Here is an 18,270-nt window from a genome sequence, read left to right on the forward strand (position 1 = left end):
ACGTCTGCTTCTCAAGCTCTGTCGCCGACGTTCCTCCTGTCTTCGCCGGAGTCCCCGATGTTGTGGCCTGGTTTGTGAGTGCCCAGTCACCACAATCCGGCACATACATGCACGCGTATCCTTGAGGGATCTCCTTAGGCGCCTCCATTAAGAACCGGTAGTCACTAGGGTCGCCACCAATCCTCGTAGACGAGGAATGCCGGTGTAGTCGGCACTTCAGCGAGTGCTGCCAACGCATATGGCAGCGGTGGACGGGACCGGAGTGGCAACTCTCCTTGATGAGTCCCGAGAGCTGGTCCCGACGGCGAGTACCGGTGGCTCATGATCTCCTGGATCACGCGCAGAGCGACACGCTCCAACACGTTGACCAAGTTCTCGCAGTGGCGGTGTAGCGAGTGAGCCACCGGTAGTTGATCTCCTCGCCGCGCACCTCGGTGCGTTCCTCCGACGGGGTAGAGAGGTCTATCCCATCGAGCGCACCTTGCGGTGAGAATCCCTTCCATCCGATGCCATGGGAACGGGTTCTCCGAAAAGAGCCGATGAGGTCGGCTTCGAGGGTGGCCTTGATCTCGTTGTATTGCTTCTTGAGGTCGTCGAGCGGATCCTCGTAGGTGATCTGGCGTGCCGTCCGCCATCTCGGACGTAGATGGCGATGTGGTTGATGTAGACGATTGTCCCACCGGGCGTGCCGGAATGTGTTGACCGCCAAAACCCACCGGCGGGCAGCGGCCTTGTCAACACCGTAGAGCCGGGAAGAGCCTAGAGCTGCGGCTGGCCGAGACCCCTCCGAGCGACGGCCCGCAATGCTCTTCCGGTCACACGCGGCGATGCGAAGTGCAAGGGCGTGCCACCTGACCTATACCTGGTCGGGAAGGTGATGGGGATGCCTCGCTTAGTTTCCTCGCAGGGCATACATGTAAACATTAAATACGAGCCTCGATCGGCTCTCGGGTTATCCCGTGAATCGGCTCAAAGAGCCGATCCACCCATGATTCGTACGGGGTGCACGAATACTTGGTGGTCCTGCTTGATCAAGATGAAGCTAATGAGATCTACGACGATTTAGGGTTTTCACCGCATAATCGGATCATCCTACTCCAGAGTTGGGCCTCGCGGCCACGCACGGTGCTCGTAAGCCGATCCTAAACAAGGCCTAAAAACCAACATGAAGTTGATCCTCGGAACATCCCGTTTAGGACTTGCGAACGCCACCCTACGTGCCACCGGATCCTCCCCCTTTGTAAGGCCTAACTATTGCAGATATTAAACTAATCCTTGTAGAACAAGGAGCAATCGTAACGGATCAGATCTACTAAATAATGATCAAGCGGGTGCCGCCCCCACACCTGAGATAGGCGTGAGGGCGGCTAGATATGCAAGGGTTGCACTACGTAAGCATGCTTAAACGAAGAACAATGCTAACCCTAACACATCTAATGATAACTACGTTGCTCGCCATCAAAAGCGCTTCGATACGAGCAACGCATGAACAACGTGGGGCTTGTGCTGCCTAGATTGCAAGATGCGATCTAGGCAGCATGTCGCTTACCTGATAGAAACCCTCGAGACGAAGGAGTTGGCGATGCGCCGAGATTGGTTTGTTTTGGGGTTGAACGTGAGTTGTTGTTTATTCCATAAACCCTAGATACATATTTATAGTCCAGCGGACTTTCTAATGTGGGCATGCACTAAACCGTGCACGAGTAAGATTCTATTTCTAAACTAAAATAGATCTAATATGTTACAGATACACGGGCAATTAAGCCCAACTTGGTATAACAGGCCGATTCATGTAATTCTCCATGTATATTTCCTTAAGCCCATCTTGACTGCGGCCCACCTCTGACTCGGTCAAATCTTGGTGATAACAAGTATAAATGACAAGATTTTTAACGATAAAAATTACTCCCTTTTGCATGTCATTTACAGATGTACAGGTACTCTCCGTTTGTGGTTACCTCTTCAGCGAGTGGAGAACCGAGACCTATTTACGGAGGTCTGTACACAGTTGGAGGCTACGGCGAGGGATACTTTTTCTCCACGTGGGTGGCAGCATAGTCTACGGATTGAAGCCCCACCCACACCTTAGGCGTCTTATAATTCATCGCTTCGATATGTATTTCTCCTAGTTTTGTTTTATCAGACATTTCACTTGAAACCTATAAACGGCTGTGTGCATCCTGGTTATGCAGAGGCTGGATGTAATTGCTTCTCAAAGTAATAAATCATCCTTTATCGAAAAATGTATGAAGCGTTAATTCAACCTATTCAACCGGTTTATAATAATAAAAGGATTTGGAAGCTGAGGATACCATTAAAGACGAAGGTATTTGCTTGGTACCTACGCCGTGGTGTTATCCTCACCAAAGATAATCTTGCGAAAAGAAACTGCATGGATGCAAGAAATGTGTTTTTTGTCAAGAAGATAAGACAATTAAATATCTTTTCTTCTAGTGCCGGTTTGCTAAAGCTATATGGTCAATCATTCAGATAGGATCTACCTTATACCCTCCCCGTAGCATAGCAAACTTTTTTGGCAATTGGCTAAATGGGGTAGAGGTTAGGTTTAGGAGTCTTATCAGGGTGGGAAAGTTAGCTGTCATATGGTCGCTCTGGCTATGTAGAAATGACAAGGTTTTTAATAACAAAAACGCTTCTCTCATGCAGGTAATTTACCGGTCTACGGCTATGCTCCGTTCATGGTCGGCGCTTCAGCGCTTGGAGGACCGCGACCTATTTACGGAGGTGTCTGCACGATTGGAGAATTCGGCCAAGAAGTTTATTATCCAACATGGGTGGCTGCATAGTCTAAGGATAGCAGCTCCTGCGCCATGATTGGATTGCCTTCTATCAAACTATTCTTCATGTTGAACTTTATGTGTTTGGTTTGTAACTTGGAACGGCTGTGTGCATCCTAGCTATGCATAGGTCGGGTGTATTACGTCAAACTTTGAGTAATAAAACGTCCTTTTTCGAAGAAAAGTGGTGGCACCAGATCCATCCCATTCAGCACGCGCGGCACCATTTTGTGATAAATGTGAATCAGGCGGTGGAGCTGGAAGACCATCCAACAACTTAGCTTTTCAGGGGAGGACTTCAAAAAATTACCTTATGGTGGTTATGGTGGAGAGGGATGTTTGGAGAAGAGAAGGGGTGGCTCATGGTGCTTATGAGATTCCGATCAGAGGAGGGTCATAGCCACACATAATCCAATCAATTCGGAGGGGATTGAGAGAGCAGCTAGAATCCGATAAAATCAAATCAAATCGGATGGATGTGAGCAAAATGTCGAGCAGGTTTTGAGTTGGGACAACTTGTCAAATTCAGAGACATCTGTTGGAGGAGTGTAAATTGGGAGCGGCTAGCTCCCAGAGCGGAGACTGGTGCTAGAGACGGTGAGGCGAGCTAGCAGGCTCCTTGCGGCCACGCTTGATGTCGATGGTAGGGTATGTAGGCTTTTAACATCGGGGCGGCGACAGTAGAGTTATTCAATCGAGCTGTTTCTACTAGAGGAATGTTGAAAACCTCGGGCGATTTCATGAGCATTTGTTGTGAGTAGCCCTTAGGTCGCAGCGGGGATGCGTTGAGTCGCGGCGATGGAGTTATAGTGCCTGTGATTACAGAGCACCACCATAAATACGAAAACTGAATTTTGTTTCGAAGATTAAACGCTAGCAACCCTGCGCCAGCCCACAGAAAGATGTCCACCAGCCGACGTAACCTGAACATATTTTGTACACGTTACGTGAGATATTGTGTTTGCGTGTTAATTTTAAATCTCAACCATTGAAATCTACAATCAGTAGTTTCAAATTTTTAGTGATATGGATTAATGTGGTGTCAGACAACTCCATATTATGTTTTTAGTAGTATATAATAGATGCTATGGGCCACAATGTCATACTGTGATACTCGTTCAATTTGATGTTGGTAAAAATCTGATGTGGCACACCAATTAATAAGGTGAGAGATGAGAGTGGTATCATAATATGATACCGTATCATAACACGTAAAACTAGAAAACTTAGTAGCAAACACATCATGTACACAAATTTGCATTGAGATTCTACAAAACATTAAATGTGATGATACTATGATACTATCTTATGATATTATGCATTGTGACAGTAGTATCATAAACTAGTATCATGTGCATGATACTAGTGCATGATACTAGTGTATGATATCATAAACTAGTATCATGTGCATGATACTAGTGTATGATACTTCTCATTGTGACTAGTCTTACTAGAAAGAGACGTCAGCCTTGAGCTTCACAAAGTAAGAAAAGCATGTGGTGGCTCTTTGCCCTGCCTGCAAGAAATGGATAAAGGGAGATCATGCTACTCAGGACCTTTATCTTTATTGTACTAGTTGAACCAACTGAATGGAGCATGTGACAACAGAGTCTCTTTAATCCTTGCTCTTTTCCCTTCCGGCAAGAAATGCATAATCGTACTGTATCTTCACAAATTGAGAACTAGGAAGGGTGGAGCAAGAACTATATAAATAGCGGATGGAGAAAGGCTCCGGGTCTTAGTGGCTAGCTCATGTGAAGGCTGAGCTATACATCCACATCTGCCTTAATTAAAAATCCACAAGGGTTCCTCCCTCTGCAGGTCTAGTTTTTTTAGAAAGACTTGGGGTCTGGGTTCCTCCCTCTGTGGATCTAGTTTTTTGAGAAAGACTTTGGGTCTTTGGTTAGCACACGAGGTCGTGTGCTAGGCAGCCCAAGATCAAACCTCGAATCTGTCTTAATAAAATACCACGGTTGTTTCTCCAACTATCGCTCTGGTTTTATAATAAATAGCATGTACATCAGAGACACATCAACAGGAAACGCTTTGTCTGATTCTGCCTGAGGTATGCACAAATATTTTCGATTGCTTTATCTCTGCTCAATAAGTACAGTGTCAAACCCTTTTCATTAATTCAGTTCTTGCAAACAATTAGTTTTCACATGACTCGTGCAAAGAAGGCCAGCCGAAATGTTTAATCATGATGGGCAGCAGTAGAGTGTATCCACCTTTTCCATCAACGAGTATTAAGGTAATAAATCTTTGTCATATGTACACTTCCATTTGCTAACTGTTTTTTGAAACTTGTCATGTGTTCTTGTAGCTTGTTATATATTGCTCGAGTTAGCTGACAGGCTAGTAAGAACAATAGGAAGAATAGGAGGGCAAAGGAGAAAATCAAGGGATAAATCAATCAATATTTATCTTAAATGCGAGGACAGTGAAAAAAATAGAAATGAATGTGTATTGGCCTTATGTTTTTTCTTGAGGCAGTGGCATTTGTAGATCCAAGACCCCAGACATCCCTAGCATGTTGCCAAACTTGAATTAGGATACAAAGTTGCACTTCCTGCTAACACTAGGATCACTTGGTTGCATTTGGAAAAAAAATGTAAATGCTCTTGTGGTATATAAGTTGTTAAAATCAATTTATGTATAATGTAATTTGTTCAACTTTGGTTAATACCTCAAGTCACAAATGAGTAAACTTCTCGTAAATAAAAATATGTTGTTGATCATGTGACATAAATTTTTGTTTTACCCAAAAAGGTCATTTTCAAATATATATGCTTATTATATTGTCGTCGTCCCTGCTAGGTGTTGGCGATCAACATAGCCCCAATTAGCAATGGAGAGTATCTGGCAACTAATTAATGAGTGGGAAATTCAGTTGCTAGTGCTTCTCAGCTTTATCATACAAGTGTTCCTTTTCTTTACTGGCAGTCTTCGCCGATGTAGCAAAAACGGGCTACTTAGGGGCACCATTTGGATAGCCTATTTGGGAGCAGATGTGGTAGCAGTTTATGCCCTTGGGTTCCTATCACGACAAGAGGATGCCATCATGGAAAATGGTACATTAAGGAGAACCCACCCCCTAGCTTTCTTTTGGGCGCCCTTCCTCCTCATTCATCTAGGAGGACAGGATACAATCACTAGTTTTGCAATAGAGGACAACAACTTGTGGCTGAGGCATCTATTGAATCTGGTTGTTGAGGTGACCCTGGCCTTGTATGTATTCTGGAAATCAACTATTTGGCGCGATGTGCAACTTCTTGTTCCTGGCATATTTGTATTTGTTGCAGGGATTATCAAGTATGGAGAGCGAACAATGGCTCTCAGGTATGGGAACCTTTACAATAGTAGATCAGCTGGAAGTTCCTTTTTTAATGAGAAGACTCCACAGATGGGTCTATATGATGGATACTATGGTTTTATCTGCTTTGCATTGCTATGGGCTTCAGGAATCCGAATGCTGTTTGCAAGGCGTATGACTGACGACATAGACAGTCAATTTGAGAGGCCTGCTCGTATGAATGCACTTTTTTTCTTTGATGAGTATACTACTAACACACTTGATCACAGCCAGTTGGTCAAGTTGTTAGATGTAGAGCTTGGTATAATAATGTATGATGATCTCTACACAAAGGCTCCATTGCTGCGTAAAAGGAGTGGAATCATACTCCGCTGCATCTCTCAGGTGTCTGCTATTGTTGCTCTTGTGCTCTTCTCTATTACTAGCAAAAAACAAGGAGATAGATATAGCAGAGCTGACATTGTTATCACTTACATATTATTTACCGGAAGTTTACTTCTAGAAGTTTGTGCAATGATTACGATGTTGGCATCACCTTGGACATGGGCATGGCTGGAGGCTGAAGGGTACCAAAGGCTCGCTTCCATATCCAGGTTTCTTCTCTCCAGCAAAGTGTTTGGATTGCCTGAGACTAGGCTGTTGTGGTCAGGAATAATGGGGCAGTACAGCCTTTTAAGGTATATAGGCTTCAACGAGCAGGTAAACCTCTCCCAGCGAGTGATGAGCATGATCAGGAAGATGGCTGGAGCATTGGGCATTGGGGAGGCGAAGAACCTATTCTGGTTAAGCAAGCTGTTGGACACCACGAGCGAGGTGGTGGATGACAAGATCACTGAGTTTTTAGTGGAAGAGATTCGACATTTTACACATGGGGGCCAAAGGCAGTGGCCACATCTCGGTCCATTCTTGAAGGAAACAGTAACATTGAGGACGGATTTTGTTACTACCATATCCCTGTTGCATCTAATGACAGAGATTCATTTAAGTGAGGTATCAGCTTCCACTTCTGGTTACATTGGTGGGGATTCCGCTGCTCTGGCCAATGTCTGCCGGAAGCTGTCTAACTACATGTTCTACCTTGTTGTTGCACACCCAGCTTCTGCTTCCTTGCTACTGGTAGCCGCTGGCAGTCCTGAATCTGCAATAGAGAAAGTTCGTGAGAATTTTTTGGCTGTGTTGAGCAGTAGCAAGGATGACACTCTGCATGCAGCCAGCGTGGAAATCCGGAAATTAGTTGAGTTACCTTTGACTGAGAGATACGAAGAAACACTTGAGGAGCTGAAAAACATGTGGCTGAGGCTTCTTATCTATGCTGCGGGTAAGTCGCGCCCCGAGGAGCACGCTGCACAGCTGGCCAAAGGAGGGGAGCTCATCACCTTCGTCTGGCTGCTCATGGCCCATTATAAGCTTGGGGATTGCGGGAGCCAACGGATCGATCTTACACAGGCACGAGGAAATGATCCGGACATACCTCCTCTTGCCCTCCGCGCCTTCAATCTCTAAGGGTTCTACGGCAGCGACTAACAGGTAACCTCTAACCACGACTGCCTAAACACTTTTCTTGGCTCATTTAACTCATAATTACTTTACACTCTCAAAAGATTTGTCCTCACATTTTATCTTATATAAGAAATATTTTTGATTGTTTTAATTTGTTTCAGAAGCTATTCCACGTTATAACCTATCTCACCTACCATTTTTTGAATTTTTAATGCCTATTTGCGTTGGCTGGGAGCACCTAGGACTGATGTAACGTCATTACTACCTCCATTTTGTAATACATGGCATTTGAATTGATTGGATTGTCCTAAATGTCTTATATTTGAAAATAAAAAGAGAGTACAAAATTTTATTCTAAATACCAGAAGATATTTGTCTTGTATACTGTGATCTGTTCCTTACCTGCTGCATGCTTACTTACTTGGGTTGGACATGCATATGCAGGGTACAAAGGCTTGAGGTGGGAGCACTACGACGCCATTGTGTCAAATGCATCCATCTGCAGATCCTGGCTGTTAGGGCTACTCTGTGCAACCAATGCTACCCCTTATGTCAATACTACCATATAAGAAGTCATGAGTCAATTGTTGGATAATAGAACATCTTTCAATTGCTGATGTTAATGATTTATGCACAAGCACTGTAATGACCAATTGAACTCATTATTTATGGTGACCAACATTTTGCATGTAACTAGTAATGATAAACTTTGTGCTTCCCGTTAAAATCAGCTTTGTTACGGTGAGCCCGCAATAGCTCCCAGCGATGTCCTTTTGGGTTCCTCCGTCCGTGCCTATTGTCCACCATGACGCTCAAACACCATTTGGAGGCGTCGTTCCCTCGTCGTGATGCCCAAACACCATTCCGAGCATGCGCGTCGAGCTGAGGCTGGGACAAGCATCGGAGCGGGGCCAGTTCCCATCAGCCAGCTGTACCACTCCCAGGCCACAACAGCACGAGCTGAGGACTGGAGAGCTAGCCAGTATTCTGTGGGTTCAAAATTTTAGGAATTTCTCCCTTTCTCGACAGTGAGCGGAAAAAAGTATTGTCTGTCAAATTATTTCATAAATTTTGAATTAATAATCAGTATATAGGCTCAACGTGGACAACTTAGAACAACATGTACCATTTTTTCATTTCCAGGTTCCGATGTATATAGTATTCTCACAGCAAAATCAAAAAACTATTGTAAAGAAATCATCACATCAAAAGAAGTCAATCTAACTACTACTTTACATTTCTCCACTGCACTCTTCTTCCTCTCATAAAATTAGATTGATAAAACTTGCATTTTAATCACACTCCCTAGCCAAAAAATAATCTACTAAAATATAATATAATAGTATTGCTTACTTTTTAGGATGTCATCGGTCTATTAGGATACATGGGACACTCTTGTTTTTAAATCAAACTTTGAACAAAATTCCATTAGGACACATCAGCGTTTAAATTTGAAATAAATCAATCAGCGCTTAGATCACAATTTTGTACCAAATTCATTTGTATCTGTGGAGTTAATTTCATATAGTGCAATATGTTATTAATCACAAAAAGTGATACTATGTATAAAAAACTATGTATTAAGTGGGTTAGTTACGACATCTAAGATGACTATAAATATTGCTTTGTTTGCAACCCTTAAATATCTCAACAAATAAAAACTAATGTGTACAACATTCTAATTGGTGTGCAATTCAATCTGGATACTTTTTTTCGAAATATAGGCATTATTCAATCTGGATACTTAAGTTTAAATTTTTGTAATTGGATTTGAACATTGGAAGTGAGGATTATTTGTTGTTAATTATGCACTCTTATGCATTACATTTTTTTTTTAAAAAAAAAACTCGATAGTACAGGGGTGTCTCGACGTTACTTATATTTCTATTGAATGTACGGTTCTATAGCACGTCATTGGCTAGCTTTGGTGAACTCTCATCCATTCAGGATATGAGGGTAATTCATCTAAAAGAAGGATATGAGGGCAATATTGAATAATGGAGAAAGTTTGAGTATGGATTTTGTTGCATGGATTATGTACTTTCCTCAATATAATCACAGTGTCAACACCGTCCTCAAATATAAAAAATACGCACGTGCAAATATGTTGTCCAGAAGCAATGCTCCGTTTGGTGTTTATCTCATTCCATATACGTATATCCAGAGCTCATCAAAGATAGCTCCAGGTATATCAATATCCATCCATGCTTGATTAACTAAAATAATTATCCAAATTCCATCAAAGCAGCAAAAATTATTAATTCGATTTGTTAGCAGAGGATGCACCCAGGTATAATGGCCGACACATCCACATTGTTTTTTTTGGCTTATATAATCATTCAAACCCGCAGATAACTTCTGCTACCTCTCTATATATGCATGCTGTCTCTAGCTACCAAGGAAATCCGTTATTCGATCTCGACGGTTGCTGAAAAACTTATAAATCTGATGCATCCATGCATAGCATTTGAGTGGCCGGTTGTGGCTACCAGACGGACGGTACGTCGTTAAGAATTAATTATTGAAAGATGACGACAATCCATTCGTGTGCAGCATGCATTACGAGAGAAGTTTAATTATACAATCATCATGCATTTGCATGATCTGCATATAATTGCACACGATGGAAAGAGGTTAGGAGTATAATTGAACACGATGCAATGCCGTTGTAGCTGGAGCTACAAGTTTTCTAAATACAGTTGCACTAGCTAGCTTAATTAGACATTCGACAACCGAAAAGTGAGTAGTATCATCGTGTGCTGCTTACGCAGAGGCTTACATTGGCGTTGGAAGAGGTACTCCAGCTAAGTTAGGTGAAACACGAGGTCATAAGAATCTCTCTTGTCTCCCAACTTGCAACGCACAAGGGACAAAATCGAACGCAGGCCTCATCTCATCGATCTCGATCTCAGTAACCACTGTCATGCCTACGCAAATGATAATCGTGCCCGCATGTGCCATCCTTGCTGTCGCTTCATCTATCCGTGGACTCAACCATTTCCTCCAGAATAGGCGCCCGTGCAAGCGATCCATGACGCCTACAATCTAGAGATCCATGTATATTTATTGTAAAAACCAATGTGTTCTTGTGTTCATGCAATCGAGAGGAAATCTTTGATGTGCTTGCCACCCCAACCAAGTGATGTCTGTTTTCCCATACACAACAAAAAATACATGGTTTTGGAGCTTGTGGTTGTCTAGCTCTGGTGAACTCGCAGTCGTTTTTGAACTAAAATCAAACAACAAAGAAATGTGGGGATTCTCCTGTATTACTTTGTTTGCGTGCACACGTTTAAGTTTTCTTCTGTGTTCATTTAAAAAAACACAATACATTCGTGCAACATACTTTGTGCGAGGAATGTGAAATACTAGTACCATCTAAAAGCATATATCATCAGATGCAACATGAAAACTGTCGATCGACTGACAATATAATTGCGTCACATCTACCCATATGTGGAAACCCTAGGGTTAGGGTTAGGGTTAGAGTTAGGGTTAGAGCTAGGGTTAGAGTTAGGGTTAGGGAAACCGTAGGGTGGGGACCCCGCACATCTACCCATATGTACATCGATAGCAAATGTTGGGCCTAGTGGCTCCGGTTGACCCGTCTGCGAAGAGCGTCACTCGTGGGACCTACATATGCCATCTACCAATTCTTAAAAAATAGAACCATTTTTTACATAATTCATACTAGTAAATAAATAATACAAACATAATATAAAGTAATATAAGAGAGGAAAAAATAAAAAATAAACCCTACGGCGGGGACCATGCAAATCTACCCCTAGGGTTAGGGTTAGGGTTAGCAATGGACTTTTTTCCTTTGTTTTAGGATATATGTACATCGATAGCAGATGTTGGGCCTCACCGCTCCCGTCGACCCGTCTACGAAGAGCGTCACTCGTGGGATCTACATATACCATCTACCATTTTTTCCTTTAAAAAAGTAACTATTTTTACATAATTCATACTAGTCAATAAATAAAACAAACATAATATAAAGTAAATGAGAGAGAAGAAAAAAAGAAAAAAAATATGTATGCCGAGGGTGGCCGTCGGCATAGGTGGGTGATGCCCTATGCCGAGGGTGGCCCTCGGCGCCTCGCTGACGCCGTGACCGAGCCGTCACGGCCGGAGCGGGACCGGAGCACATGCTTGTACTACGCCGACGGCCTTACGTACGCCGAGGGTGGCCGTCGGCGTAGCCCTATCTACGCCGAGGGTATTCATACGCCGAGGGTATTCATACGCCGCTGCCATGGGCCGGACGTACGCCGACGGCCCCGACATTTGGCCGCCGGCGCAGCGAGCCATTCCTGTAGTGCACGGTTCATGAAAGATTACAAAAGAGTTGTACTATAGGGTCTAGCTCTTCTTAGGCGTCTGCAGCATGCCAAGGATCAAGTCTTTCAAGACAGGGGGGCAGCTGCTGCAGAGAAGATCGAAGCCTTCTGTGGCAACAATCGCCTCCATGTTCGCCGGACAGAGGAGGAACTCGTAGCACGCCGCCTTCAACCCGTGGCAGCCGTGCTGCTCGGCCAGCGTCAGTATATAATGACCCAATTGCTAAAAAGTGCTCGGTGGCTGGTTTGCTCCATCGAGCCCTCGCTCCGTGGCCGTCCGATGGTATTAATCACGCCTCGCTTTGTGTTGTTGTTCCGACAACTTCGCCCTGGATCACGTGGCAGGCCGCACCACACGCTCGTCCTATTCCCGTTCCCCTTTTTCTATCTTCGCGTTCCTCCCGCAGGCCCGGACCGCGAAATCCCGTCTCCGACGAGCTCCATATCCAGCGCGGCGGCCGCGGCTACGGCGGTGGAGTCGTCGGCATGTGCACGGCCTAGTTCCTCTCCACCCTTGCGGCCGCCTCCCCTACCGTCCCGACCCTGTTCGAGAAATCCGTCCCCGCCTGTGCCGTCTCCGGCAAGGCCGGCGGCTTCCTCGCCCTCGACCGGTCCGACCCTACCGTCCCCGATCTCTTGACGCTCGCGCATGCCTCCTGCCCCATCCACGGCGACCTCGCCACCGCCTTCTCAATCTACCTCCCTCCCAGCCCCTCCCTCCCAGCCCCCATAGCCCCACCAGCTCCTCCCTTTCTCGGTTGTCCCCTCTGCTTCTACAGCGCCGCCGCGCGTGCTCGGAACCACAGACACCACCACGCAGGTCCATCATCCCGGAATCTTCACCAAGGTCTTCCTCGGCGCGTCCGACGCCTAGGTTGTCATCCGGGAGCTGGAGCGCATGGTAGTTCGCGAAGGGCGAGTCCTAGGAGTTGAGGTGAAGGGATGCGGAGTGGTGGACACCGACGTTGTGGTGCTTGCGCTCGGCCCGTGTTCCAGGCAGTTCGATTTTGTCAAGGAGGTGTTCGATGTGCCCAGGCTTCCGGAAAATCAGTGATGGACATAGTAGTGCTAGTGCTGGGTTTGTAGATGAACTGATGCTTGTTCCATTATCTTCTTAATTAGGCACCTCTGAGTGGAGGAAGGCTATAGCGATGAGGACGAGGGAGCTGCTCTGGTGAGCAGTCGCAGGACTCCTAAGTCAAAGCTGCTCGTGGCCACCTTGTCCGCAACTGCTAGGAGATGGAAGGTAATCAATCAGCAGACTAGGTGTTTGAAACTAGTCCTAAATTCCTGATTTACTGAATGTTAACTACATGGTCTGTCAGTGTATTACAGAGGGCGGTGAGTTTCAGGAGAAGGAAGAGGCAGCAGCCGGCCACCGACAGGCACTAGCTCGGCGGCGGCGGTGTCCATCAGCAACATAAACAACTTCAATAGCCAGGACAACAGCGTATTCCCGGTTCTAGCACACTCACTGCTATGGCTAGCACCGAAAATGAGTTGTAAGATGACGATGCGGTAGCTGCATCATGATTACTGGATCACCACAGACTTCAATTGTAAGCTAGCTAACCATATTGCACCTTTGAAGTTCTGATCTGCTGATCCATGTTGGATCGATCCATGCTGATTATTGTTGACGAATTTGACTTTTAGTTGTCCCAGAATTTGACTTTTTTTAGTTATTCTCATATAACTAAGTTGCTGCATTTTGGTATACTCATGTTCCAGTTAGCAAAGGACCTGGGATTCCCTAAGTATGCAATCTAGCTGTCCTAGGATTAACCTTATGTTTTTCATACAACTAAGTTGCCATAGTGATAGACTCATGTTCTACTAAACAAGGACCTGATATTCCCTAAGTATGCAATTTACTTGTCCCAGGGTTCACCTTGTATTGTTTTTTCATACAACTAAGTTGGTGCAGTGCTATACTCATGTTCTACAAAACAAGGAACTGACATCCCCTAACTACAACCTCTATTCACTATAAGACGTTTTAACAAGCAAACGTCTTATATTAGTGAACGGAGGGAGTACTAAACTAGTTGTCTGATGGTTGTGCTCTTGTTGTATGCACCATACAAGTTTTTTACTTATAATCAAATACCCCGCCCCCTAAGTAGTATACTGATTGAATTAAGTTGCCTCTTGCCATCTCACTAAGTTGTTTCAGGAATTTTCTTATTGTGTGCCATGAAATATATATGAAAGTAGGAGTTGTAGCATGTCTTTGCAAACCAAGCAGCAAATCATTTGCATTTCTTTTCTTTTGGGTACAATGTTTTAGGTTTATGCGGCAACAAGAGTATTACCAGTGTTTAATTTGGTGTCAACAGCGAGCTACCAAGATATTTTTTACCTATGTCTGTACCATGTACAAAAAGAAAAACAAATGTGGTCTCTTCTTCTGCTATCTACTAGTGTTAGATAAGGCAGCTGCTGCGTGTTTCTTCATGTTGCTTTTTAATTATGCTTCTTCACTTTTGAAGTTGGCTACTGGATTAATTAAGTTGCCTTGGTCAACATGCCTACTAAGCTCAAATGTGTTGTTATTCTGATTTTTCTGGCAGTAAAATTTGAGATGAATAAGCATTGTGTTTATTCGTTATGTTTATTGGTCATTGGCCAGGAAGCTATTATTATCTAGGTCATTCCTGGGAGCACCGCACTGTGAGGATGACATTGTTCATCTAGTTTGTTCATTCATGCTTCTTCAGTTGTTTCAATTGTGGCTTTTAGTGTTTTTTGCTGTAACCTAAGTTGCAGCCAAGATTAGCCCAAGTTGTTTTCACTATACCCTAATTGTATTCTTTGGTTGTTTTCACTATACCCTAAGTTGTCTTTTAGTTAGCTTAAGTTGCATTTGTTTCGTAGCCTAAGATGTAGCAAGGAAATCATGTATTTGTTATGTAGCCTAAGATATTTTTTTTCATCTAGTCGTTTTCATTATAGCCTAAGTTGCTTTCCACTCTAGTCTAAGTTGTACCAAAGATCATGTAGAGTTGTATTTGTACATGGATTTAATTGAGTTGCTTTGTTCAACCAGCTTAAGTTGTGTACTGAATATGCCTAAGATGTGTACAAGTTTCCCACATGAGCTGAATAAATGAAATGTTTGTTACAAAAAGTTGTTGTGGGTAGCCTAGTTTATACAACTAGTTGTCTGTTCATTATGATAAAGTTGTTCCTTTAGCATGCTTAAGTTGGTTCTAAATCCTATTTAGTTGTTTTTAATGTTTTTAAAGATCAGATACTTGATTTTCATTTTTAGTTTCTTGTTCATCATGCCTAAGTTGTTTCTTCAGCATGCTTAAGTTGATTCTAAGTCCTACATAGTTGCTTACCTCTCGAAACTAGTAGTGAAAGTTGCAATTCTCAGTACTATGATGTTGCTGACTCTTGTTGATAAGTGAGTAATATCAAACCAGTTGACTACAAAATGTTTTTAAAAATAGTGTAAGCAACTATGTGCACAAAGTTGTTTTGCCACAATACTTAAGTTGCTTTTCAAAAAAAAAAATTGCCGAAACATATACAAATAAGATCTAGTTTTGAAGATCTCGTCGTGAGAGGGTCAAAAGTGAAAACGGATCACACTTGTGGCAAACTGTCTAGAAGTTATGACTTTTTGAAATTTTCCTACATGAAATAATTGCACGTGTGGACAATTCAGGGCCTTTCCTTTTTCGGAACGGTGGGCTGGGTACTTTCCGTATCCAGGGTGAGGGCTAGGCATAACTAATCGGCCCTCGATTGCTAGCTAGACGCGTCCTATAATGATATGGTGGAGGAACCCATTTGTGCAATATACAAGTGCATTCTGTCGATCATATAATTGCATTCCATCAATTCATATGGATCGACCCCAATTTTCCATCTCATGGTGAAGGATGGAAGTACATTTACTTTGGCAACGGGAGTAGCAGTACTAACAAAATATAAATGCCAATAATTTGGACTACTTAGGCGCCTGGAGCATGGCAAATACCAAATCCTTCATAACAGGAGTGCAGCTCTTGCAGAGATGATCAAACCCTTCTGTGGCCACCACTGCCTTCAGGTTCGCCGGACAGCGGAGGAACTTGTAGCACGCCTCCTTCAGCCCGTGACACTGGTGCTGCTCGGCGAGCGCCAAGATGGTCGTCGACGTGCTCACGGAGATGTGCTCGGACAGCCTCTTCTCGCACATCACCCTCAGCCTTCGGATATCATACCTGTCCGCCGCGACAAGGAGATGCTGCAGCAGGAGAACGCTCTGGTCGTCGCTGACCACCTCCTCCCCTTTGCCTCCGCCGGAGTTGCCAGCGAGTCGCCGTAGATGAACCCAAGCAACGCCTTGAACACAGTCGCATCCATGTTTTCTATCTGCACCACAGCGGCCGTTGATGTGCCTTCCTTCATGGGACCGAAGAGCAACGCCTTGAAGACGGCGGAGCGGGCCGCAAGTACACAGCGGTGGGCGGAGATCGTCTCGCCGCCGACCTGGAACACCACGTCCGTGCCCTCCCCGGCCATCAGAAGGTCGGTGAAGTTTTGCTTCATGGCCGACGGCGGCACGTCGATCAACGGAGGAGTCACGTACTCGTCGGCGACCACGACGTCGCAACGGATGGTGAAGCCGTCGTCCTTGAAATGCTTGGACTTCTGCAGGTCATCCCTTTTCATGAACCTTTTGGATATCTCGACATATCCGCGATGAAAAATTCTGCTGGCGCGGATACGTGCCGGGTCCTGCTTCTCGGTCTCGTCGATGAAACTGAACTGGAACTGCACCTTCGCCACGCCTTGTTTAGAAAGGAGAAGTGAGACGAAGCCAGCGTCATCCTCGTAGCAGCCTTCGGGGTAGTAGTAGATGCACCAGCGATGGCCTCCGATGGTGAAAGAGCGAGAGGTGATGGATTCCCCCACTCGCGAGTAGGTCCGCGAGTAGCCTTCTACGACAAGCAAGTGGTACCCGCTGGCGGCGGCGGCGGCGGCGTTGACAGCCGGCGGGGTTGTTGTACCCGCCAGGAGCTTGCCGTTGGCGATGACGGATACACCCGCGAAGGCCATGGTGGAGATCGCAACTGATGAATCTAGTGGAAAGAAAAAAAGGGCCGTCGCGCGCCAGTAAATATACACTCCCGCGATGAAAAGCTGATCGGCCGTGGCGCATCAACTCCCGCCACGGCGCGAGCGTTTAAGTGCTATTTCACTGCTATTTATGGCATCCACTTCCAAGGACTAACTCTGATTTCCGAAGTGCCCGCCGCACGGAGAGACGAGAAGACACCAAGCAACGTTCACATAGTACTACCTCGCAACTCAAAAAATTACTTTAACAATTATTTTGGTCAATAAAATATAAAATATATGTTGAAAAAATTATATCATTATAAACCTTTTTCCAATGCAAATTGAATGGTATAAAATAATAAATTTTTAGACATATAATTTATATTTTATTAACCAAATTAATAGTCAAACTTTGTCTTAAACTATGCGCAGCGCTGTTAAACTGAGACGGAGGAAGACTACTACTACCGGAATTAAATTTATTTTGACAAAGCACTACCAGAAAAATGATATTCGTCGTATGCAAAATCGCGCGAAACCAACAAGATTTGCCGAGTTCAGCAACAAAAACACATGCCTTTGTCGGGCATGGCCAAAAAAACGATATCACATGGCAAAACAAGGAGACGGTAAGATCGACGAAAGCACATGGCAAAGAAAAGGAGGACGACAAAGATTAATCAAAAAAATGGCACCGCATCGTTCTAGGACACGTGGCCATGGTGGCCACCCTTCACAGGGCATGTGGCCGTGTCTAACATGCAAACACATGGCAACACGCTGCCGTGTGAAAGAAGACACATTGCCGTGTGTCTCGTAGATACACCGAGAAAAGTTCTGACCGTCGCGAGTCCCTCGCTCCTGTCAAGTCAAGTGCTTTTGCGCGCCGAGTGCACGGAAAATACACACAACAAAGGGTCGTTGCGGTGGCGATCTGAAGCATCTGGAATTCACCGTGTGCCAACACGCGACAATGTCTTTGTCGTGTTCCGCGTAGACTTTGTTGTGTGTTCCGCACAGACGGGCAAAGCTTATTTCCGGTATACACATGTCCTAGTGAAAAATGCATCCAATGATCACATCAAGGCAAAATTCAAATGCAACAACGCAAGCTTTGATGTGAATCTAGAGTTTATACGTGAGTTTCTTCCCGGGGGGAACACATGTCCTGGTGGTATCGATGAGGCCAACACGATCGTGTACCCTACTAATTGCCACACGAAATATACCAGATGTGCCTCAATGGTCGAGTTATTTA

General features: G+C 44.6%; 2 protein-coding genes and 1 pseudogene across 2 annotated transcripts; 2 read left to right on the top strand and 1 right to left on the bottom strand.

The window, feature by feature from the left end:
- Window positions 1-5,646: 5,646 nt before the first annotated feature.
- Window positions 5,647-7,614, top strand: LOC124662336. Its single transcript, XM_047200189.1, has one exon. It carries the CDS (start codon window positions 5,647-5,649, stop codon window positions 7,612-7,614), a length of 1,968 nt encoding a protein of 655 aa, XP_047056145.1.
- An 867-nt stretch (window positions 7,615-8,481) lies between these two features.
- LOC124662347 lies at window positions 8,482-13,576 on the top strand. The gene is made up of 4 exons (XM_047200198.1): window positions 8,482-8,604; window positions 12,456-12,770; window positions 12,829-13,200; window positions 13,280-13,576. The coding sequence occupies exons 1-3, from the start codon at window positions 8,482-8,484 to the stop codon at window positions 13,006-13,008; spliced, it is 618 nt and encodes a 205-aa protein (XP_047056154.1). The 3' UTR covers window positions 13,009-13,200; window positions 13,280-13,576.
- Window positions 13,577-15,915: 2,339 nt separating this feature from the next.
- On the bottom strand, window positions 15,916-17,009 carry LOC124662358 (annotated as a pseudogene).
- Window positions 17,010-18,270: the final 1,261 nt, after the last annotated feature.

The sequence above is a fragment of the Lolium rigidum genome, chromosome 1 (assembly GCF_022539505.1).
Source record: "Lolium rigidum isolate FL_2022 chromosome 1, APGP_CSIRO_Lrig_0.1, whole genome shotgun sequence".
Lineage (NCBI taxonomy): Eukaryota > Viridiplantae > Streptophyta > Magnoliopsida > Poales > Poaceae > Lolium > Lolium rigidum.